This window comes from Coffea arabica, chromosome 6c (genome assembly GCF_036785885.1).
Source record: "Coffea arabica cultivar ET-39 chromosome 6c, Coffea Arabica ET-39 HiFi, whole genome shotgun sequence".
Taxonomy (NCBI): domain Eukaryota; kingdom Viridiplantae; phylum Streptophyta; class Magnoliopsida; order Gentianales; family Rubiaceae; genus Coffea; species Coffea arabica.
In genome coordinates this window covers 6,418,869-6,444,554 of record NC_092320.1, presented here as the reverse complement: position 1 = coordinate 6,444,554, position 25,686 = coordinate 6,418,869, and the positions used below count along the sequence as shown (strand labels likewise).

The window sequence follows — 25,686 nt, the reverse complement described above, 5'->3', positions numbered from 1 at the left end:
GTTAAATTATGAGCTACAGTCTATATCTGCCTTGTATATAAGAAGGAAAAGAGGTTTAGTTCTTTGCCTCCCTCACTTGACTTTCCAATAATTTGACAAGTGATATAAGTCTAATATTTTTCTTGCGTATGGTTTTCTTGCCTCTTGCATATCCCCTTGCTTTTTGTTTCATGTCAAACTGAGCAAGTTTGGCTCCTTTATTCTCCTTTTGAGCCCAACGAATTTTTTTAACCTTAATGATTTCACTAAGTGAGTCTATTGTTTAATTCATCACCGTTAGATTAGTTTTAATACAATAACACTACATTACAACCCTTGGATCAATTTTCATTCGTTCTAGTTGTCTACCTATTATATAAGAAACATGGGAATTTAATGTAGCACTCTCATTTATTGACATGTGATGTAACTCTCCTTTGATGAATTTATGATTTTTTTCCCATTTTTTATTTCCCTACTTCTATCTTGATGGAGCAAGACAAAAAATGTACCATACAGGATAAGACAAAAGATTTCAATTGCAAGTCATGTTGCATAACTACAAGAACTTCTACTGTTTTTATATATTGTCTAATTTATGATTATAAGATCAACCTTTATAGATTAATGAAAAAAATTGTAATCCTTGGATATTGATTAATTATGTTTGATTAGTAGCTAACCAACTATTACATTTAAACACCTCTTTTATGTAATCGATTAAAGTCTCTTTTTCTATTTCTTTATAAATCGTTTCTCAATGTTGCATAGAAAAAATCAGATTTCTTCCTTCCCAATTGTATTTAACTATGCACTTGTTCATTAATCTCAAGATTAGTGATGGATTTAATAAATGCTATATTTATTGTCTCCTTGATTTAGAAGAGTTAACTTCATAGATGAAATTTCTTATGATGCTCAATTTTTTCGTGCTTTTATCTATTATATATCGAAAAGTTTACTGTTATATGTTTAATTAAATTATTAGGGCTAGGCTGTGCCTTGCACAGCCGAGGTACCTTTAGTAGAATAAACGAGATGGATCGGACTTGCACTCAGAATTTGCTCGAACGATCGCTGACAGGGCCATCCGGCCTGCAGCAATTCCAAGATGACAAGTCACCGTTTGCAGGCCTTCACGAAATTAGGAACAGAATAAGATGACTCGAGGCCTCTTACAAATTTACTTTATCTGCCAACAGAAGTTAATAAAAATAAATCACTTTCTTATAAAAAATCGTTAGAATTTCATTGTTGATATAAGGGCTGTAGTAACTTTTGTAAACGATTTACAACTTCCAAGGCATGTTTTAGCTAGTGACTGCTTTCAGCAACCAACAACCCCACCCCCCCCCCCCCCCCCACCCCCGGAGTTGAGGCTGACGGCAGCACAAGACGACTCTTAACTAGTGCAAAATTGCAGCTTAGCCCTTATCAGTTCTTAAGCATTACAAATACAAATTCACATAGGAAACGTTGTTTGCATTCTCATTTTTATTAATTACATTCTACTATCATTTTAATTATATATTTGTTTGGATTAACTATTTTTAAGAGTGTTTTTGAAAAATTTTACTGTGACAGTGTATATACAAAATTTTTACTATAAAAATTTTTTTTGAAAATTTTGATATATTGTATGAATGGGATGTTTTTTGAGTTATTGTAGATTACAGTAGCATTATATTTGAAAATTTTGTTTTTTTAAAAAAAGCCAATCCAAATGGAGCCATAGTTTTTATTTATTAGACTGTATGATAAAATAAATAGTAGAGTGCAAGAAACAAAAAAAAATGAAGTACAAATAATATTTTTCAATCACATCAGGCTTCCACGATCATTTTAATCATATAATTTTCATATTCATTGGACTATATGATAAAATAAATTATAAATATGTAAATAACAAAAACTAAGAGAGACGATCATTTTTCTGCATCTTTCTTTGAATCTCGTTATCATCCCTGTTAGTTACATAACAGGGTCGTCGCCTCTGTTGATGCGAGAACGTTCCCCATCACAAGCAAGTTAGCCAAAACCAAACCGGTATAGATTGCGAGCTTGGACCTACACACTTTTATTGGTGTTAGGACAACCTACCCAAATGCTTAATATGCTGTCTCTCGTCCTGCTTTTCGCCTGGGGAAATTCAGATGAATAACTAATTTCTGAATAAAATTTGGTCGATATTGAGAAGAGTACAGATGCAGCAAAATACATCATACAAAGAATTGGAGTAGTAACTAGTGAACTCGGTGATGGCAAAAGGTATCACTACAACTAAAACGAAATGAAAAAGTCTACTTAATCTACAGGCTACGGAGCTAGAAGATCCTAGAGGAACCTGAAGGATGAGGTTTTGAGATTTATCCAATGGGTCTGGTTGCGAGGGGAGCCACCTCCGCCAGAGGAGTTGAGAGTGGCGTCGGCAACGGAGAAGTTCTACACACCGGGCAAGTGGGATGCTGCCGCAACCACGGATCCACACACTTGAGATGAAATAGGTGCCCGCAATCCGGCAGCAGCCTCAGCATATCGGTGTTCTTGTAATCCGCCAAGCAAATGGAACAGCAACTGCCCGTGGAGTCGTTGTTCTTGACCTTAGCTTCTGAGTATAACATCTCCGGATAGCTCAAAAGCGTTGCCTCGTCAAGCCCGGCTTCTACGACTAGGTGTCGTGGATCAGCCGGGTCCTGTTGAGGGTTTCTCTGAAGCGGTGCAACCACTGTCGCTGACCTTCTGGTGCAATAGTATGAAGCGAGAGTGATGGTGGTAATTAGGACGAGGATTCCGACTGATACACCGATACCGTACCCTAATCCGCCGATGTTCCCAGAGCCCATAAAGCCTCCTGGGCTTGTTTCTGTGGCGTTCATGATCTTGCCAGGGATGGAGGACTACTGAAATGGGAGAAGATTGGGGTAGCTTTTTGGCTAGCCATGGGCATGGTCAAAAGAAATGGCTACCCAAAAAAAAACAAAAAAACAAAAAATCCTAATAACTGGAAAGTCAACGATCACATTAGATTGATGAGGAGAAATATTGGTAGAGTTTTGATTAAGGAATCTGTGCATGTCTCCATATGATCATCTGGCTTCAGCAATTAATTAGAAAGAAAGAGAAGTTTTTCCTGTGAATATAGAATGCTTATATAATTTTTAGCTTCACTGCTCAAGAGTTGCTGTCTGCCTGCACTGCAGGCTATTTAAGATTGTCAACGGCCCTCCATGCATCCTTTTCTTATACGTTAATTTCATGCGAGCAACGTCTTACCTGACACGAAATTCTTCGCCCATATTTTTATTATACTAGCAATATATTCAACTCTCCCTTTCATCTCTCTCGGCACGTCGCGTGCACTAATTAATTACACACAGACGGCATTGGTTAGCATTTTGATTATAAGGATGAAATGTTTGGAGATTAGTTCTCCTCTGCAGAGGTTAATAGTTTAAGTATTCAGCCACAGCCTCGCCCGCAGAGTTCTCCCTACCTCAATTCTCATCATGTAGACAATACATATATGCCATCATTACTGCCTAACGAAAAAAAAAAAAACTTAGCTGGAAGGTCAACTGTTGACTTTCCCCCGTTCAATTGGTTCGATTAAATAAGAAATCTCGAGATGAGACAACGTCATGGTGAACTGTGACAGAAAATTGTATTCGAAGGTTAATAAGCTCTGATCGGATTATCCGCTAGAGTTAAAAAATGACGACATTTTCTCACTCGTTTGATCGGATGCAACTAGAGGTGGCAATTTGTCCCAAGTCCCAATGGGTTACCCATGCCCATTGAGACTTTGGGCGGGATGGGTATTGAAATTTAATATTGGGTTTAAAATGGGACAAATCCCAATTGTACCTATTAATTGATGGGAAATTTTGGAAAATGCTTGGGTACCCATTGGGCTCAAATAGCAAGGGCTCCGTTTGGATTAACTATTTTTTAGGGGTGTTTTTGAAATATTTTATTGTATTAGTGTATATGAAAAATTTTTACTATAAAATTTTTTTGAAATATTTGATATACTAATATGGATGAAATGTTTTTTGAGTTATTGTATATTACTGTAACATTGTATTTGAAAAACTTATTTTTTGAAAAAATAGCCAATCCAAACGGAGTCTTAGATTCAAAAATTATCTTTAACAATTTTTATAGTCATGATTGTATATCTATCTTTTCCTTTATTTGTTAATCCAATTTTTAGTGATAATCCTGAATATAAAGCACTTGCATGTTTATTTAATAAAACTAAAAGAAATTTAATAAATCAAAAATATTAAAATTATATAAAAAATAAAAAAATAAATTAAAGAAAAAATATATATAGAAAATATATTTGGGTATTGGGCGGGATCAATCTAAACCCATCCCAAAGTGATCCCGCCCAAATTAGTCCCAAAACATATATGGGTAAGGTTGGACCCAAACCCATATGACTCGGTTCCATCTTAAACCCAAGCAAATCCCGCCCATCCCGCCCATTTTGCCACCTCTAGATGCAACAATGGCATCTTAACCACACGTATTATATTCTGAAACATGTTTGTTTGGTTTCTGTCTTATTGATTCATTTGCTTCATTTTGAAGACGTCTAAAACTTTTTTTTTTTAATTTAATTAAAAGAAAAAGGCAAAATGATGCAAGTTTGGTCGTCATGGTCCAGTGGTGGCTGGTTAGCAGTAGTTGGATGATGCTCCTATCAAATGGAACTCCTTGTCAAACTTTTTTTTCTTGGATGTTTCGGATGACATCTGCAAAGTTTGTAGTCAGGTACTATTAACTTGTCAAGGTTCCGGCCAATAAAATAATCAGCAAATTGTTTAAGGTGGGAAGCTTACTCCTTGGACTCTCTCTTCCATATCTTCGTAATAATTGAAGACATTTGATTCCTAATATCTTCGTAATTAAAATATAACGCCTCCTGAAAGAACTTACATTTGTAGCGTCTTAGAATTGCAGGCCCCCAGGAAAGTAAGGCTACAAATATCCAAATAGTAAGTAGACCATATCTTACAGGACGAATGGAGAAAGAGGATTGATTACTCAGTAAGAAGAGAAAATCCATAGTAGCTGCATTTGAATACATCCGCCAATTGTCTAAACATTCAAACAACCACAATGCATATGAATAAAGGACTTGATAAGAGCATTATCATTTGCTGTCACTGGTGCTGGATGAGCAAGCATGTTACTGTCTTTCGTGTTCTATCATTAGGTACCACAAAATAATCTTAGTCCAGATGTAGTCAATCAGACAAACATTAAACCAATTCTTAAGCAGTTGCAGAATGCATTGGAACATCACCAGGAATTAAGAAACAAGGTGGCTGCAAATGTTCAGCGAGATGTCTCACATTTAGCTTCAACTAAACAGGGTAACCAAATAATTTTAGAGTTATATGATTTTGTGAACATATAGCCGACCAATTTTACTGCCCGTTTCGCATCTCTAATAGCAACCTGCTCATAGCACTCACCAATTTCATTCTCTTCTGCTCCTACATATGTCAACTACAGATCTTACCAGTGTTTCTGCTAATGTCTGCCCCCACAATATGCATACCTACAGCTGAGTTGAAGCATTTTGCACCAGCTTGGAACCTATTGAATACGCTTTACATGCACTTCTACAAACCGATTTCTTAACTTCAACTTTCTGGTTATCTCAGTCCCATTGAAAACAGTATTTCCAGCATTTGTTACTGAAACACTCTCTTCATGCTTACTGGTTGAGTTTTGAGTACTGCTCCTGGTACGAGGACCCTTTCTTTCAACATTTGAAGCAGATGATGTGCTTTTGTCAAGAGTAAAATTCTGTAGCTTTATTCGTCTACCTCTTCCTTTAGGCATATCATGCTCTCGTTTGTTATTCTGCTTAACCATACTCTTCTCATGTTCATTCGGGATTTCTACGGAAGAACTTTCTGCCATCACCTGATCTTTTGTTATTCTGTCTTTTCTGATAGAGATATCATGCTCACCTTTGCTGTTCTTCTGCTTCCTTGGAGTTTCTTCCTCAGAAGAAATTTCCGTCGTTGCATGATCTTTTACACTGTCTCCATACTTTTGCAATATATCTTTAAACGTACTTTTCCAGAGTTCACAGGTAGCAGAATATTCAACAGACGAATCTGAGAAATCACGTAAAAGAGCCACAGGGAGGTCATCAAAGGACTTTGCTGAAAACCTGTTTAAACCGTCGACAGAAGATGCTTCATGCCCATCCAAATTAGACAATCCTTGAAGAATAGCTCTGTTAGTTGATTCTTCAGCAAAGGACTGGTTAGCAAACTCTTCCCAGTCAAACGGAAATCCATAAAGGAAACGAAAGCAAACCTGTTCAATAGAAACCGTATAAACAATTTAAATATGGTAAATATGTTACTATGCGCCTAAAGTATAAACTTTAAATGGGAAAAAGTAAAGTTATAGCATGCATTTGTGCGTATGTGTATTCTGTAACTTTTGACTTTCCAAAGACTACTTGTAAAAACATAACAGGAATTAGAAGGGGGCATATTACTTAAAAATTCTGAACTGCAGAAGCAGGTGTTAAATTGATATTGCAAGCAGCAGCTTAAAGCAAAGTCTGTCATCAGCTAGCACAAGCATTGAGTTGCTTCTTTTATTTTATTTTTATTTTGATTTTTTTGTCAATTCTATCGTCAAACACCAGAAGAAAAAAAAGCACACACACTGTGTTGCTTGAAGAGATTAACTAAGAAAACCAAAAACGTAGTACCTCTAGCGGGAATCCATTTTCATGTGTTCGAGACTTATTGATAGCACCACAAATTTTGACTAGAATGCCGTCTTCCGTCCCAAGAGTCACAGTATCATACCTTTTCAGAACAGCTGATGAGTGAAAAATTCTTGTTCCTAGTCTCCTGTGGTAACGAAATTCAACAACCAAAACTTAACAGTGCTGCCTTTGCAAACATCAGTATTAAGTATGATCACATATTTTTCCTTTTCAGCAATCGAAAAATTAAAAGCCTCCTAAATTTCAATCAAACTAGAATTCTGCCCCCTGGAGATAAACTTACCAACAAACAAAAGTACAATTTCTAAACAAATAAGTCAATTTAGATAAACCACTAATTTTCTCAGAGATCAGCAAAAAATGAAACAGAAAAAGAAAAAGTAATTTTGAATCACAGAACCATTTTATTTGCGACAAAAGGAATTAAATAATACCTATTGAGAATATGAATAAATATTTCAGCACATAAATCGCCACTAAAATCTTCAAGTTAGAAACAGTTAACTTTAAAAAGTAAAAAATTTAAATTTTACTAAATTTCACTTCAATTCACTTAATCATCGAAATTGTCAGGGAAAAAAAAGGAATACAATCTATTCTTATACAAGTGGAAAGGAAAAAAATAAAATGAGTACTCGGTGCAGCCTCCAACGCTTAGTCGTCTGCCAGCCGAACTTGGATGAGCTTTCTCGAGCCACCATTCGTGCAAAAAAACCTGATTTAAAACCATTAATTAGTAAAAAAAAAAAAAAGGAAGAAGAAGAAGAAAGGAGACTGGTAGAGTTGCAAGTGAAATACGGGCCTGTTTCTGTTTGACGATGGAGGAACGGGCAGCGGCGGAGAAGGAGGAGGAGAACGTCGGTCGGGTTGAAATACTCGGATTTGAAGTCCCCATGGGAAGGTCGCAGCTGGAATTTGAAATTGTGATTGATTTTTTTTTCTTCTTCTTTGGGATGATGAAATAGGACGGGGCAATTTTAAGCGGGAGATAGACCCAACGCCCCCACAATTTCAGTATTTCATCTTTTTTTTAATCGGCTTTTTGGATTAAAAAATGTGGGTTCTAATTGATTAATGGTTAAATTGTTGAGTAAATCTTATATATAGTTAAAACCCACCCATTCGTTTTAAATGGATTTAAATGGGTACTTAATTAAATTTATTTAATTTGTGGGTAGTTAATTGAATCGGCTCACTCATTTATACTCATGTAAAAATTATTATACATTTAAACTCAATTTTTATTGAGTGTTAACCAATAAGTTTAAATTTCTTACTAATCTAATAACAATAAAATATCATTACTTTTTTGTCAAACAGCATGTTAAAAAATAGAAAAATAAGTAGAATTTTAAGTGACTCGTAAATGAATAATTAGATATACTAATACCAATTTATTAAATGGCTATCCATTTATACCCATTTATTAAAATGGGTACAAAAGGATTGACCTAATTATGCTAATTACCAAATTATGACTTGCCCGAATTTGCTCAAGTCATCTTTTTTTGACACATTTATTGTTAATGTAAAAAAGATTAATCATCAAGTGTTGGATATATTATAATGTAACTGAATTGTAATGTATTAATATTAATGTTACTGTTATGAGTTATTTTTATTTAAATTAAAACATAAAAATCATTTTTTTACCTGTACAAATATTGATGGATTTTATTTTAATTAAAGCATAAATTTCTTTTAAATTTTGGACTTTTCTAATGATAGACACTTGTTAACATACCTAAAATTCACTTAACCTACCATTTACATAACATAATAAATATAATTACTTTTCCTTGTATTTATATGCTTTTTCTATTTAATCTTATCTATCATTTATTGTATTTATTTACTTTCCTTAATTAATCTTACATCTCTAAACATATTTTAACAAGTGTTGAATAAGCACCCGTTAGACATATCCAAAAGTTTTAATGGATAGACATGATATTAATTTAGTTGCATCTGGTATGTTTATGTCTATAAAAAAATTATTTAATTTGAAATAACAGCCATGCCAAGTTTTAATATGTTTAACGTATTGAAGAAATTTTTGTATGATAAATAACTAAACAAATAAGTTCAATGGATATTAATTATTTATCATTGAATAAATTTATTATAAATATCTATATTGAATTGCTCAATATATATCTTCCAAATTAAGTGCTTTTAGGTTATTGAAACGAAAATAATTAAAATAAAGAGAAAGTTGTTAGATGAGAGATTGATTTTGATTGGTTAGTTTGAAAAACAAAAAACTCGTATGCTAAATGAATAGCCAAAATTTATCAATTTACCCAAGAATGCTCTTCAATTGACTTTACCAACTCTGAGAATTACATTGGAAACCACATCAAATGGGAAAAAAAAAGAAGAAGAAATTTGCAGCCCTATAACTAATAGTCTAATAGGGTGAATTATATTAACCTTCCGTAAAGTTTTTTGTAAAACTTGGGAGTCGCACTCCTTCTTATTTCAAAATAACGAAACTCTTCTTATCAGCACTTTCTATCATTCATTTAATAGCTTTGGTTTTACAATTTTACCCTTGCTATTTATTTATTTATTTATTCATGTTCTCCATATTAAATAAAAGAAAGTTAATAAAACAAATTGAGGTACAGCTTGCAATGGGAATACACGATAATACGTATTGTGATTTGAATCCTCAGGCAATTGCTGTATTTGCTCAAAAAAAAAAAAGAGCAAAGGGAAAAAAATGTTCTTGAATTAGGGGCACGGGCACAACATGTAATTTACAATCTTTCCAGCTCATTTTGGCCCCCCTCCACCGTCCAAGGCCAACCCAGAGTTCGCCGGAGTCAACAGATTCATACCCACTCGACAAGGATTAGTGTCACTTGTTCATCCTGCGAATCAGCTCTAAGAATGGCGATTCAGAGATTTGGACTAAGCCCTCTGCTTCTACTGCTTCAGTTGTTGTTTCTTGTTTGGTGGTCTGAGTCGAGTAGTGATACGAACTCGGTATACTCACCCTGTTCGGACGCCAAGGTTCAGAGATCAGATGGGTTCACTTTCAGCATCGCATTTGCCTCGAGAAACAATTTCTTCTTCAACAATTCCCTCCAGCTTTCGCCCTGCGACCGACGCTTGTCCCTGTCATCCTCCAACTCTCAAGTCGCTGTCTTTCGTCCTAAAGTCGATGAGATCTCCCTCCTATCCATTAACACCTCTAACTTCTTCCCGGTACTCACTTTTTTTCTTGAATAATCCTTTTTAGAGTCTTTCTTATTTAGATTCCCTATTAGATAAATACTATCATGTAGCACCGAATGTCTGTGAAGTTGTTTGACCCAAGTTTATGCAAACGGTTTATTATGGATATTTCTTGTTCATGTTCATTTTCTGCCATCTAAGTGCAGAGATTATTTGGGCTAAGGGAAAATTGGCAATTGCAATAAAAATAGGGTAGAATCTCGTTCTTTCATTTTTCTTTAGCTTTTGATATTTTGGACTAAGATGGAGAACTTGTTATAGGGTATAATACCTTAGAATGGAACCTTTGGTGGATAATTAAACTTAATTAATACTGGGATTTCACCGGTTTGAAACGTGATTAGCCTCAATGTTTGGTGCAGGTCATCACTCTACTGCTTATATCTGGTTCTTTCTCACCTGCAGTATGGTGCAATAAGTTTACTGTCATATGCATTAACCGTCATTTCAGTAAATATATTGTTATGCTGTTATTATGACTAGTAAATCTGGATGGACTGGTTAGAGCTTTGAGTGTGAGTTTGATGAATATTCTCAGTGAAGTATGGAATGTTGCTTTATGTTACCAGAGAAATTAATTACCCGTGGAAAGTGTATGTGGGAAAAAAAGAAAAGAAAAGAAAAATGCAATATCAGAGAATGTACAAGGTACTTGTCTGTTGTGTAAGGTTGCAAAGAGTGTTACCTTTTATATAACTGTTTGTCTAAGATCACGGAAGAAAGTACCTTATACATCTGTAATACATCTACAAAGTATTCTAAGTTACTTTCAGAAACTCATTACTTGACAAACAAAGTACTGCAAAAAAAACCCAAGAGCCCCCCCCTCTGGCCCCCCCAAAACACAAAAAAAAAAAGGAAAAACGAAGGTTGTAAAACAAGTGTTTCATCATTTCATAAGGCAAAATCATGAGAGTACCCAGTTGAGTGAAATTTCAGAGTAGCTATTTGATGGATCTGTGAAAGTTTACTATTTATTCCTCAATTTATGGTATCTTTCGTCTAACAAATTTGGGGAATCTTGATTGATATTTGCTGCATCGTGTGTGTGATCAATTTTAGTTCCTTGAAATACTTTGCCATTGTGTTTACTTGTTTTTGCATGCTTAGGAAGCTTGGAAATCTCCATCATTCTGCCATTATTACTTGTTTTCCGTCTTTGTTTCTTCCACTTCAATGTTCAAACGTGTTGTACAAGATGAACATCATTCTTTCAAAAGATTTAAGGTGTACTAGATTCCAGCTTACTGATTTACCAAGGAGAAGTGCTGATTAGTATGATTGCCCTGTTTGTTGCAGTCATGGTAACCCTGAGTGTGCTGTTGCTTGGAACATTCATTTGCTAATATCCTGCTTTCTCTCTTTGGACACTCTAGGATTCTTATGGAGGATATATGGTGGCATTTGCTGGTAGGAAATATGCTGCAAGATCTCTTCCTGCTTTTGTTGCCAACGGCTCCTACATCGTGACCAGCTTTACTCTTGTAAGTTGATCTTGAGTTTTCTGAAGATCAGATAGGAATCATTACCCCACTATCTTGCTAGACAACTCTTTTTTTTTTTTTTTATGCAGGCGTTGGAATTTAAGAAGGGTAGGCTGCAAAACTTATACTGGAAGAGAGATGGCTGCACTTCATGTTCGGGCAACTCTAATTTTGTTTGCCTTAATAATCAAGATTGTGCAATCAGAACTAATAGCTGTAAGAACAGAGGGGGCAATGTTGATTGCAGCCTGGGCATACAACTTGCATTTTCCGGCACTGATAAGCATGATGCGGTATTTAACTCGTGGTATGAAGTGAAAAACCTTCGTCAGTACTCCCTCTATGGCCTTTATTCCAATCTCAGGGATTCACTAACTAATCAATACAACAAGTTTTTCTAGTTCAGTTTCTGGCAACCTGTAGGTGTATCTTGTTTGTAATTTTTGCCTGTTTCATTATGGTTTTCGATTATCTACTTATGGTTGTTATCCACTTGGATCACAGAAGTTATTGGTCATCCTGCAAAATTTAATATTATTTACTTTGTCAAATTGTGATCGTGAATAGAAGTTTTCAATTTGTTTTTGTTTCTTTACGATGACATGACGATCTATCTGTTCTTTATTGTTAAGAGTACAGTTTATTTTAGAACGTTAAGACCACAGCATACTATTATAGTTGGCACCCCTTCTCATATCCAACTTTACGTGTGGCATGACAAAAGGTGGTGGAATTGGAATAGTTTTAAAAAGGATCGATGGATACAACATTACGTCCATATTCAGAAGGTGTCTGCGCTTGGTTTGCCTATTTCAGCATAATTCTTCTGTGTTAAGGTCCTGCAATCATCTATTGATAGAGCAATTTTGGTTTGTCATGTTAAGAACCTGCAATCGTCCGCTGTTGGTTAGGGAGATGTTTTCTTCCCCTTAGAAAGGATTATAGCAGCTATGGCATAGATTCAACGTCCTGTTGTTTGAATGACCAATTGAATTGTTCCCCATAGTTAGTCTGCTGTGTGTTTAAGCCTACTGCACCCAGCGCAACTCCATCAAAAAGGCCATTGCCAGTGTTGCATCTGTTAAGCAAGGAAGATTTTTCGGTCGGCGGATGCCGTCCAATCGGTTGTTGGTTGTTGCAGATGGGACTAGAGTTAAAAATTTAAAAGCACTGGGCATGGTTCTGCAGATTTGGGGCTGAAGTAGTGCGTTTCTTGAGATGCCAAACCGATCAAAGTATAACAGGGCAAAGAACGTCCAAATGTTAAATCAAGCCGAGACTCCAAGCAACAACCATGCGGTCGTTCTCAAAATATGGGGGAAGCGTTTGAATGGAAGGGTGTCAAAGACTCGAGTCTCCAGCTACTGAATTGTTGCACCGTACAATAGGCACTTCCCCAGTAGCAGCCTCATGGCTGAATTCTAATAAAATGGGATAAAAAACTGGTTAGCATCATTTTGATTTCTGTGGCAAAGATTACAAAGATAACCAGCTGTATATTAAGTAGTAAATTAGATAAAAGGGGTACGAGAATGAAAGTCGAACTTTTGACCAAATAAAAAAAAAAGAATGATAGTCGAACAGTCCAATTTTTAGTTTGATTCATCTTTCAATTTCGAGTTTTCCGGCCTCTTTGATGATGAACTGACTCGATAAATAGGCTTCAAGGGTCTTCGACCATGCTACAGTTAGAAGAGGATCCACTACACAGCTGCAAGTGCATAGACAGGCGAGCTGTGGTTTTATCCCGCTGTCATTGAAAATGCGTAGTTCATGCAATGACGGCAATTTTGCAGAACTTCGTCAGGCGTCGAGCAGACATAGTACTTCTACTAAGACTCCCTCAGAAATTAAAACATCCCACCAAAATCTGCAGATACTACTCCGCTGTAGTATCATCATCTCAACTCCTCCATCCAAACCCACGCGCCGCCCAAAAGGGTGAACTTGTCAAACTCTTACTCTCCGCACCCCAAAGCGCCCCTCGCCCAACAGTATCCTACTACTACAAAGTAGTTCACGCACAAATTGTTCGATGGGCCCTTGAGTCCAGCACCTTTCTAAATAACATTCTCTTGTCTGCGTACTTAAATTCTGGATGGTGTTTCGGGTATGCATATGCTCTGTTTGACAGAATGTCTCACAGGAATTTGACCACTTTTTCCACCATGATTAACGCTTTGTACAAGCACTACGAGCTTTATAACGAGGCCCTGGTGGTGTTTTCGGAGTTCAGAAGAAGTTGTGGTCAGAACCCTGACGAGTTTGTTTTGGGTCCTGTTATTCGCTCTTGTACGCAGTTGAAGTGCGTTGGAGTTGGTCTGCAGTTGCATACCTCTGCCATTAGAACTGGGCTCGATCAAAATATATATATCGGGAACTGTTTGGTTGAATTTTACTGGAAACTTGTCGATGTCGATGCGGCTAGGTTGGTGTTTGATTGTTTATTGATAAAAAGTGTAGTGACTTGGAATTCAATTATGACGGGGTTTGTAAAGAGCGGCAGGAGTGAGGTTTCACTGGACTTATTCAAGGAAATGCTGAGGACTAATGTTGTTCCAGATAAGTATGTGATCTCCAGCGCTTTAAGGGCATGTGTGGCACTTGATTTTCTTGAAGGGGGAAGGCAAGTTCATGCTTATCTGTTGAGAAGGGAAGCTGAAATGGATGTTCAAGTGGATTGCATCCTTATAGACTTGTATGTCAAATGCGGAAAAGTGCAGAGCGGGCGCAAAGTGTTCGATAGAATGGTGGTTAGGGATGTCATTGCTTGGACGACAATGATTTCTGGGTATATGCAGAATTTGTTCGATTAGGATGCCATGGAGCTGTTTGCAGAGATGAACAGATTAGGTGGGAAACCTGAGGAATATGCTTGTAGTTGCGTTCTCCTTTCGTGTAGTTCACTTGAGGCTCTAGAACAGGGTAGGCAAGTCCACGCCTACTCTCTGAAGTCAAATCTTGATTCTGATGGTTTTGTGAGTAACAATTTGATTTATATGTACTCAAAATGTGGCTCACTGGTTGATGCACGAAGAATCTTTGACACTATGGAAAACCTTGATGTCATCTCTTACAATGCTATAATAGAGGGATACTTGAGGCAAGAAAACTTGTATGAAGCTTTTGATCTTTTTGCTAAAATGAGGATGAATTTAATACCTCCAAGCTTGTCAACTTTCATCAGCCTTTTTGGGGTTTCAGCTTCACTAAACACCTTTCAATTGACTAAGCAAATCCATGCCCTTATGCTTAGGTCTGGGTTCTCCTTGGACAAATTTGCTGGTAGTGCCTTGATTGATGCATATTCAAAGTGCCTATCTCTTGGAGATGCAAAATTGGTTTTTGAGGAAATGAAAGAGAAAGACATTGTTGTATGGAATGTTATGCTAGGTGGGTATGCTCAACAGCTGGAAAATGAAGAAGCTCTTAAGCTGTATCTGGAGCTACAGCTTTCTGGACTGCAATCAACCGAGTACACATTTGTTACCTTAATTGCAATAGCTAGTAACCTTGCAAGTCTGATACATGGTCTTCAGTTCCACAACCAAATCATGAAGACAGGTCTGAACTATGATCTGTATGTTATGAATGCACTTATTGATATGTATGCTAACTGTGGGAGCTTGGAAGAGGCAAGAAAAATATTTGATTTTGCCAGTATGGATGATGTGACGTGTTGGAATTCAATGATAATGTCATATGCACTGCATGGAGAAGCTGACGAAGCTCTTAATATGTTTGAGAATATGATACAGACAGGGGTAAAGCCCAATACTGTCAGCTTTGTTGGTGTTCTTTCAGCATGTAGCCATGTGGGGCTTGTAGACGAAGGATTCTGTCATTTTGGGTACATGTCCAGCATTGGTATCGTGCCAGAAACAGAACATTATGCTTGCATGGTTTCTCTCTTGGGCAGAGCAGGTAAGTTATACGAGGCGAAGGAATTCATTGAGAAGATGCCCATAAAACCAACAGCCAGAGTTTGGAAAAACTTGCTGAGTGCATGTAGAATGAACGATAATGTTAAAATGGCTGAATATGCTGCAGAAATAACAACTTCTATTGACCCAAAAGATAGTGGGTCATATGCATTACTATCAAATACTTTTGCTTCTCAAGGTATGTGGGTTAAAGTAAAGAATGTCAGGGACAAAATGGACAGGACTGGAGTGGTAAAAGAAACAGGATGTAGTTGGATTGAATTGAATAACAAAATCCACTCATTTACTTCAACAGACAGAATGCACCATGCTGCTAATCTTATATATTCTGTTATGGACCATTTGATTCAGCATATGAGAGGCATGATGTATGACAATGCGTCACTTCCTACTCAGTGACTTGATCTGCAGGTGAAAGGCTATCAGCAATAACGTTAAAAGAAGCTGGATTTATCAGCTGAGAATCCGGAATCTTTGAATATTCAAAGAACTGAAAAAATATATCAAGGATCTCTGCCAGACCAATTTGAATATGGTGGTTGTGATGTTATGTATCATTGTTCTTTTTCATTGAAAGACAAGGTTAGCCTCAGTTTCTTCTTCTTTTGCTACACCTGATGACAATTCTTTCAAAGTGTTTGGTGGATTATCTGAAGACATTCCATTTGACTCACTTCACCAAACCAAAACTACTAGAAGGTAGCTTGAAGCACAATTAATAAATATCATGATTGAAATTTTGCAGAATTACGTCAAAGTCAGTCCCTGATGCCATATATCTTTTCTGCCATTTGTAGGACTTCGGATTTGAGATTTGTCAATAGATCAAACTGGGGCTTTGAATTCAAGATTGTTATCAAAGTGGATGAATACATCAAAATTGTACAAACAATTCTCCAGGCAATCAGTTGATTGTTTAATTTGTTCAGGTATGATTTCTTGGGCTTGTGTGTTCTTGTATGTCCAAGTATTTGTGATTTTTTTTCTTAGCAAGAAATGCTACAATCTTGTGTTGTATTTATTGCTTTGCTTCATCTATGAGACTAATTAATCCTTTTTGCTGTTCGGCTTTCTCTATGACCAAAGAACATGGATGACTGTGAGGCTGGCAACTTTTAGTTGTCCGCCAAAATAGTTAATTTCTTTTAATGTTTGGCAATTGTTAGTGCTAACTTTTTTATTGTTAACTGTTGGATTTAAGAATAAGAGATTACAGATAAGTTGAGCAGACTTTAAAGAACTAAATTTGGTTAGTTCATGGTTTTGAAATCTTAAAATCTTTTACTTGCTAGGTCATGAACTTTTGTTGACCAACTTTTAGGCCTTGTGCAATTAGCAGATAGTCTACAAACCTATATATACATGGAAGTTGGATATATAGAGTCTTCTTTTCTTTGAGGCTGTAAATAGATTCACCAAGCCATTTTGCTGGAGCATGCGTCAAGCATACAGTGGTTGATGCTTAGTCTTGATGTGCTTGTATATGATCTGTTTAGATAATTATCTCCCTGAAATAGTGAATGTTAAAAGGGAATCACCAGAATTTTGTTTAATGAGTAACTAGTATTTTTGCCCCCTAGAAAAATGAACTCTTTTTCTTGCAATTTAGACTGGTAGCTCATAACAATGTCATGTTTTTTAGGGCTCAATTTTCTCTATGCATTTCTGGGTTGTGGGTAGAGGGGCAAAGGAAATTTAATGAAGCAAAACAAAAAATTTTGATCGAGAGTTGGGTGGAAAATCTATGAGACCTGAAAAAAATTAATATTGTTGGTTCCAACCTATATGCATTTCTGAGGAAATTTGGCATCTCTGGGCAAAAAAATATTTTAAGCCCACGATTCCTTTTCATCTGATGTGCAAAATTGGGCGTGTTAATAGTGATAGTAGATTGTTTATAGGAAATTCCTTTTCACATTTAATCCATCTAAGAAGATGTTGTGATGTCCTCTGCATGGGATCAAGGTGAAACAACAATAATCTTCATATAAGAGCAAAAACACAGAGGTCATGATATAGTTAAATTACTTTGCCCATAGAGTATGTATACTTACAGATTGACTAGTATTTGAAGAAGTAGAATACATGTTTTATTTTGGGCTTTGTAGTTTACGGGTGGAAAATGTAAGGCCATTCTACCTCAGGGAATCCATCATTTGTTCCAAAAGAAGGGTCAGCAACATTTGGTGGTGTGATATCCATGTGATTTCCTCCACTGCTGCTTCCTGCAGTGTTATGATTAACCATATTATTCCCTTCATTACTACATGCATTGGTATGGTGAAACCCTATGTCACTTGCACAACTGGGGAAAGTGTTGCTTGGTTTATCAAACATCGCCTCTCTTAGCCAGTTGTCATACTTCAAGTCTTCAATCAATTTTGGATTTGGTATATATGCATTTGTTTGACTGTCAAAGAACATTTGGTAATTTTTGAAGTCACAAATCTGGCTTTTATCTGGGATGATTACATTGCTATCATAGCCACTGAACCTTTGGTCGTTCTTGTAGCTTTCAATCAATTCTGGAGCTGAGAAAATTGCATTCACGCCACTCCGCCAAACTCCACCAGCTTTATTCTGTCCTCTCATCTGAACAAGAGAGGGAAGATGTTGATTGGCTGTTGAAAGTGACTGGTTCTCCTGTTCTTCTAACATGTCCGGTTGTGCGATCCTTCTGTTGCACTGGTTCATCTTATCAAGCATCAATTGAATCAATCCATTTGTTTGCATCATATCAAGTTCATTGATAGTAATCTTACCTTTCATGAGTTTATGCGTGAGGTATTCCCTTTCTTTCTTATCATTCTTCTCGTGAGCTTTCCTTGTGTGATCAACTATCTTGCTCACTGTTCCTGTAAGGAAGCTTTCATGTGTAGAAAATTTCCTGTTCCTATCAATATCCGGTACATTTAGGAATCTCATAAGCTTTTCTTCAACTTCATGGTGTGATGGCCAGACAAAAACATCCTTTTTCTCTTGATCCTGGACGATTACACCCACTTCAACATCGCACAAGGTTGAAAGCTGTTTTGCTTTTCTGAACAAGCAATCTCTACATTTCTTGAGAGTTGCTTTTCTTTGGCTCTTATTTGGAATTGCAACATACTTTCTCTTCTTTCTTGTCATAATTGCATGTCTTGAGTTTGTTGTACTAAATTACTTGGTTTGGTTTATATAGAGCTGGTAATAGATGGATTAGAACTCTTTGCCTCTTACATTTCAATATAGAGCTGGTAATAGAGCTCTTTGCTTAACCTGGCATAGTAAATCTAGCAAGAAAATCTAGGCTAGTGTAATTCATATAGAATTGAAGACATTCCATATACTGGTTTTCAGATAGATTTTCAAGTTATGGGTTTCCTTTGTCTCCTATTACAGTAAGTGAGATGTATCTAAGTTATGTGGTTTCTTTCATTGATATTCAAAAGAATCGATTTACTTCCTCAACAACTGAGATTTTTCTTATCTTATACTTCATGTTTGTTAGTTCTGACTGGATGCAACTATTGAGAGAGTTTGGATTCTGGAAAAAGTGTGGATTCAATGTATTAATCAGCTTAGTTTTAAGGAGAGGAAAATATATTTTGTAATTTAAGGAGAAATAGATATTGTTTTGTGATGGACCATTTAAAAGGAAGAAATCTAATTTAGGAAAGAGGGATATTCCTATATGACATCAGTCATGCTGTCTTCTTGATGATGTCCTAAAATTTTGAGTTTTCACAAGAACTGTTTGATTCCTTGAACTTTTAGCACATGTCCCTTCATTCATCAATATACATAGTGTCGAAGATATTATCTCCTATGATTATGGGAGATATTATCTTCCATAATTACCTCCCATAATTATGGGATTTTATTGCTTATGATCAATCAAGTTTGAATAGATAGGATATGAGTTGATTATGTAATCCCTAAAATCATGGTTCTATTACCTTAAGTGGTGGCAGAACTATGATAGGGTTGTCCTATATATGCCTACCTTGTAAGCATATTTAGTGTGTGGGAAAATAAAGAAAAGGAGAGTTTTTTGTTCATTTTTTCCTTTTCTGTTAAAGTTTACATGGTATCAGAGCTCCGGCTCTGTACCAATTCCTGCCATGAACTACCGAGCAGCCATGACTGGATCGACTGCTCACACAAGAGAAGACTCATCCTCGTCTTCAGTAGTTATCCAAACTACAGATTACTCCGCTTCAAATTCTTCTTCCCTACAAATAACCGTTCATAAATTAAATGGTTCCAATTATCTGGAGTGGGCTCAATCTGTAAAGCTGGCTATCGATGGCAGAGGTAAACTCGGCCACCTTACTGGAGAAATTCAGCAACCAGCTGCTGAAGATCCCAATTTGAAGAGATGGCATTCAGAGAACTCTCTAGTTATCGCTTGGTTGATAAACTCTATGGAACCAGCAATAGGAAAGCCACACTTATTTCTGCCCACAGCCAAGGATGTGTGGGACGCTGTCCGGGATATGTATTCCGATATAGAGAATTCGTCTCAAATTTTCAATCTCAAGACGAAATTGTGGAAATCAAGACAAGAAGATAGAGATGTTACAACCTATTACAATCAGATGGTAACTTTATGGCAGGAATTGGATCTTTGTTATGAGGATGAATGGGACTGCCGTGCAGACAATGTTCGATACAAGAAACGGGAGGAGAACGACAGAGTCTATGTCTTCTTGGCTGGACTAAATCAAGAACTCGATGAGGTGCGAGGTCGTATTTTGCGCAGGAAGCCTCTCCCCTCCATTCGTGAAGTATTTTCTGAAGTCAGAAGAGAAGAATCAAGGCGTAAGGTGATGCTGAAGTCATCACCAAAGTCCAAGGCAGAGGATGAAGTTGAGACTTCAGCATTGGTTTCTAAGGGGACAGATTTGGACGGGGATAAAAGAAGGAAGCCTTGGTGTGAACACTGTAAAAAGTCGTGGCACACAAAGGACACATGCTGGAAATTACATGGGAAACCATCGAATTTCAAGAAGAAAAATGGAGGTGATAGCAAGGTGTTGCAGACTGTGAATGAGGATTCTCAAAAGCAACAAACTGACTTTGAGACACCAGCCTTCACAAAGGAACAATTAAGCCAACTGTACAAACTCTTTAAGTCTCCACAATTTTCAGTCACTGAGCCAAAAAGCTTCACTCCTTTCTGTTCTTTTGCTAAAAATGGTAAACCTTTTACTATTGCTCTTTCATGTAAAACATCAAATGCATCTTGTCCACGGGTTATATGGGTTATTGATTCTGGGGCCACTGACCATATGACTAGTGTGTCATAATTATTTTCTACCTACAGTCCATGTGCAGGCAATAAAAGGGTCAAGGTTGCTGACGGATCATTATCCGTCATAGCTGGCATAGGTTCCGTTGTCATCTCTCCTACTCTAACACTTCATAGAGTTCTTCATGTTCCAAAGTTATCATGCAATTTGCTGTCCATAAGTAAATTAACTAGGGATCTCATGTGTCGGATTAATTTTTTCCCCTCTTTTTGTGAGTTTCAGGAACTGACCACGGGGAGGATGATTGGATGTGCTAGAGAAAATGGGGGACTTTACTTCCTTGAAGATGGATCAGATATGACAACACCAATCAAAAACACATGTTACGGGTCTGTCTCTATTACTAGTAATAAAGAGATTATGTTATGGCACTTTAGACTAGGACATCCTAGTTTTTATTACATGAAATACTTATTTCCAGATTTGTTTAAGAATAAAGATTCATCTTCTTTTCAATGTGAAATCTGCGAATTGGCTAAACATCATCGGTCTACATTTTCTATACATCCTTATCAGCCCTCAAAACCGTTTTTTCTATTACATACTGATGTTTGGGGTCCCTCTAGAATTTCAACTTCATCTGGAAAAAAATGGTTTGTTACATTCATCGATGATCACACAAGAGTTTGTTGGGTGTATTTGTTAAGAGAGAAATCAGAGGTTGCAAGTGTGTTTCAAAAATTCTACAGCATGGTTTTGACACAATTTCAAGAAAAAGTCAAAATTGTTCGGAGTGACAATGGAAAAGAATATTTCAATAAAATTTTGGGAAGTTTTTTTCTTGAAAAAGGGATTGTGCATCAAAGCTCCTGCAATGATACCCCACAACAGAATGGGGTAGCTGAAAGAAAAAATAAACATCTTTTAGAAGTGGCGAGGGCATTACTTTTTTCAAGAAATGTTCCTAAATATCTATGGGGCGAAGCAATTTTAACTGCTACATATCTCATAAACAGAATGCCCTCAAGAACCTTGAATTTCCAAACTCCTCTGAATTTTTTCAAAACCATTTATCCCATGTCTCGATTAACATATGAAGTCTCATTAAAGGTGTTTGGGTGCATATCCTTTGTTCACAATCATGAACAAGGTCGAAGTAAGTTAGACCCTCGAGCAAGAAAATGCATTTTTGTTGGATATGCACCCACGCAAAAGGGGTATAAATGCTTTGACCCCATTTCGAAAAAAATGTTTGTAACCATGGATGTAACATTTTTTGAAGATAAACCTTTCTTTGGAGATCCTCTTCAGGGGGGGACTCGGCATGTAGAAGAACTTGTAGAAGATGATGATGTTTTTCGTATTGAAAATCAAATTCCTGATCAAAATTTTGTTGATAGGAGAATTGATTTTTCTGATTTTTTAGAAGAATCTGCAGCACAATTTCCTCAACAAGAATCTTTTCAAGATAATAATCCTGAAAAAACAAATGACACTCTTCAATTTGCCAGTCAAAAGGATTTTGAAAAACGTGAAAAAATTGATCAGGGATTAGAAGATGATCTCTTGTCTTTAGTGCCAATAACAGAGTCGAATTCTCTTAGTGAAAGAGATGGGAATGTAACTGAAAAAACCTTGAAAACCTATGTCCGGAAAAATCATCGAGGAAAAGATAAAACTCCCCCTTCTCTTCACGACAAGGAATCCGAACCTAGGACAGAATTTAATGTTTTTGAGTCATTAGATAAAGTTTCCTCTGATTCAAAGATTGCTGATTTGGATCTTCCTATTGCACTTCGAAAGGGAGTGCGTTCTTGTACCAAACACCCTATGACTAACTATGTCTCTTATGAAAAGTTATCCCCTACCTTCTTGACATTTACTTCACAACTTTCTTCTGTGGAAATTCCAAAGAATGTACAGGAAGCATTACAAGTTCCAGAGTGGAGAAAGGCTATTGAAGAAGAGATGTATGCTCTTGAAAAGAATCAAACATGGGAAGTAACAAACCTGCCACAAGGGAAAAGGACAGTAGGATGTAAATGGGTCTTTACCATCAAGTATAATTCCGATGGGACATTGGAACGGTACAAAGCTCGATTGGTGGCTAAAGGGTTCACTCAAACCTACGGGATCGATTATCTTGAAACTTTTGCTCCAGTAGCAAAATTAAACACTGTTAGGGTGCTTCTCTCAATAGCAGTAAACCTTGATTGGCCGCTCCAACAACTTGATGTCAAGAATGCATTTTTAAATGGTGATCTGGAGGAAGAGGTGTACATGGAGTCTCCCCCTGGATTTGAAGGGAAGTTTCAGTCTAGAGTTTGCAAGCTAAGAAAATCGTTATATGGTCTCAAACAATCTCCTAGGGCCTGGTTTGAAAAATTTACTAGGTCGGTAAAGAATCAAGGCTATACCCAAGCTCAGAGTGATCACACCATGTTTGTTAAACACTCCAAGGACGGGAAGATAGCAGTACTCATTGTGTACGTGGATGATATCATCCTCACAGGAGATGACTTAATTGAGATGGAACGGCTGAAGAAAAGTCTTGCTTCTAGCTTTGAAATCAAAGATTTGGGAACACTACGATATTTCTTAGGGATGGAGGTAGCTCGGTCCAAGAAGGGCATTGTTGTGTCCCAACGCAAGTATGTTTTGGATCTTTTAAAGGAAACAGGGATGAGTGGATGTCGACCTGCAGACACTCCTATGGATCCGAATCACAAGTTAGCAGATATAAAAGATGGAACACCAGTTGATACTGCTCGATACCAAAAGTTAGTAGGCAAGCTAATTTACTTGGCTCACACTCGTCCTGATATAGCTTTTTCAGTGAGTGTTGTGAGCCAGTTTATGCATTCTCCATATGAAGAGCACCTTGATGCAGTATATCGAATTCTGAGGTACTTAAAAAGTACTCCAGGAAAGGGATTGTTCTTTAAAAGAGGAGATCGAAAGACCATTGAAGCTTATACAGATGCTGATTGGGCAGGATCAGTCATTGATAGAAGATCAACCTCGGGGTATTGTACCTTTGTATGGGGCAATTTGGTTACTTGGAGAAGTAAGAAACAAAGTGTTGTAGCTCGTAGTAGTGCAGAGGCAGAGTACCGAGCTATGGCTCATGGTGTGTGTGAGATGTTATGGCTGAAGAGAGTTTTAGAGGAGCTGAAAAGACCTATTGAACTTCCAATGAGGCTCTATTGTGATAACCAGGCGGCAATTAGCATAGCTCATAATCCTGTGCAACATGATAGAACCAAACATATTGAGATTGACCGCCACTTCATAAAAGAGAAACTTGAAGGAGGAATTATCTGCATGCCATTCGTTCCATCAGCTCAGCAAATAGCTGACATTCTCACCAAAGGACTCCTCAGACCAAATTTTGAACTTCTTACAAGCAAGTTGGACATGATAAATATATACGCACCAACTTGAGGGGGGGTGTCGAAGATATTATCTCCTATGATTATGGGAGATATTATCTTCCATAATTACCTCCCATAATTATGGGATTTTATTGCTTATGATCAATCAAGTTTGAATAGATAGGATATGAGTTGATTATGTAATCCCTAAAATCATGGTTCTATTACCTTAAGTGGTGGCAGAACTATGATAGGGTTGTCCTATATATGCCTACCTTGTAAGCATATTTAGTGTGTGGGAAAATAAAGAAAAGGAGAGTTTTTTGTTCATTTTTTCCTTTTCTGTTAAAGTTTACACATAGATATTCCCATTAATGTTGAAATGGACAAATAAGCACTTGCGCTGGATGCTTTTCATCCTTCGCACTCACTCCTGAAAGTCTTAGAGGCTCTTGCTTGAATTACTTGATAACCATCCTCTATCTAGTTATGTTTTGGTACGATGGATACATGCACTTGCATAAATTTCTTGCCTCCATTTTGATCCACTGTCCAATTTTAAAAATAAAGCCATGTTATTTCTTAGCTTTTTTAGCTAGCTACAACTTAAGATGCATTGGATGCAGCAAGAATTTTAAGTTTGGTTTTGGAATTAAAACTGAATTTTAGCAATTAATCCCATCGTGCTGAGGTTTCTTCTTGTGATTTATGAAGGCAAGCTTTTGAGTGGTTGGGATTTTTGGTAATTTAACAAGGCAGTTTAAATGTCTAGATTTCTATGATTCCGTAAGGCAAGCAAAGTGTAATTATTAAGTAATTGGAATATGAATGAAAATTTTCTGGTTATAAGCAAAGGAATCAAATAATTTGGAAGACCGATGATAAGTCTTTTAAAAAATGGACAATATACCAGCAATACACATTTGAGAACAGATTCGATGTTATCAATTCCAATTGAATTTCAAAAATGGGTTTATTAGTTTAAATTTAGTAGGGAAGAAAGGAAAGAGATAGATATATCAATTATATCATACTATAATTGAAAAAAGCTTGGGCTTTAGCAGTTGGAGTTTGATATTTGTTAATTTTTCTCATGCTAGATATATCAATTATATCATGCCCAGGAATCATACTATGGTCTGAGGAAATTGTAAAAAAGCTGTAAACTTTTCTCACATTTTTGGTGTCATGAATCCCGTGGATGTTGAGGAGTACCTCTTGAATTAGTAGGGAATAATTAGAGAAAAATCAGGATGTATTCTTGTAGTTCAGTTCTATATACAGTAATTATCTCATCTTGGATGGCGTAATTTACCTAGTTCTTTGGTTGTGCTTCTTGTGTTTGGGCATAATTGCTGTGTTTTATTTTTTTAATAGTTATCAAAATTCCCAAATGTATGAAACTTATCCCATCTTCTTTACCAGTTATATTGGTTGAATTCCTCCTTGACTAGTTAGCTAGTGAAGTTCTCATGTTGAGGAGATGTATAAAGGTGTTCTGCAGCCTTATCTCTAAAAAATGCGTGGGAAACTGCAGATCGTGTTAAGGCTATTTGTTTGCTATAGAGTTAAGATATAGTTTCTTCCTGATATGCCATGTCATTTCTTTGAGAAAAATTGTGCTGGTGTTGAGTTATGTTATAGAAGTATCCATAT

General features: G+C 36.6%; 4 protein-coding genes and 1 pseudogene across 4 annotated transcripts; 3 read left to right on the top strand and 2 right to left on the bottom strand.

The window, feature by feature from the left end:
• Positions 1–1,816: 1,816 nt before the first annotated feature.
• Positions 1,817–3,154, bottom strand: LOC140008367 (RING-H2 finger protein ATL70-like). The gene has a single exon (XM_072052428.1). It carries the CDS (start codon positions 2,853–2,855, stop codon positions 2,346–2,348), a length of 510 nt encoding a protein of 169 aa, XP_071908529.1. The 5' UTR covers positions 2,856–3,154; the 3' UTR covers positions 1,817–2,345.
• A 2,077-nt stretch (positions 3,155–5,231) lies between these two features.
• Positions 5,232–7,747, bottom strand: LOC140008366 (uncharacterized). Its single transcript, XM_072052427.1, has 4 exons — positions 7,554–7,747; positions 7,387–7,466; positions 6,731–6,875; positions 5,232–6,324 (listed from the first exon to the last, which is right to left on the bottom strand). The coding sequence occupies exons 1-4, from the start codon at positions 7,644–7,646 to the stop codon at positions 5,590–5,592; spliced, it is 1,053 nt and encodes a 350-aa protein (XP_071908528.1). The 5' UTR covers positions 7,647–7,747; the 3' UTR covers positions 5,232–5,589.
• Positions 7,748–9,404: 1,657 nt separating this feature from the next.
• Positions 9,405–12,029, top strand: LOC140008365 (uncharacterized). Its single transcript, XM_072052426.1, has 3 exons — positions 9,405–9,964; positions 11,371–11,478; positions 11,568–12,029. The coding sequence occupies exons 1-3, from the start codon at positions 9,647–9,649 to the stop codon at positions 11,877–11,879; spliced, it is 738 nt and encodes a 245-aa protein (XP_071908527.1). The 5' UTR covers positions 9,405–9,646; the 3' UTR covers positions 11,880–12,029.
• A 385-nt stretch (positions 12,030–12,414) lies between these two features.
• On the top strand, positions 12,415–21,196 carry LOC140008364 (pentatricopeptide repeat-containing protein At4g39530-like; annotated as a pseudogene).
• Positions 19,544–20,713, top strand: LOC140008189 (uncharacterized). Its single transcript, XM_072051749.1, has one exon. The coding sequence runs from the start codon at positions 19,544–19,546 to the stop codon at positions 20,711–20,713; it is 1,170 nt and encodes a 389-aa protein (XP_071907850.1).
• Positions 21,197–25,686: the final 4,490 nt, after the last annotated feature.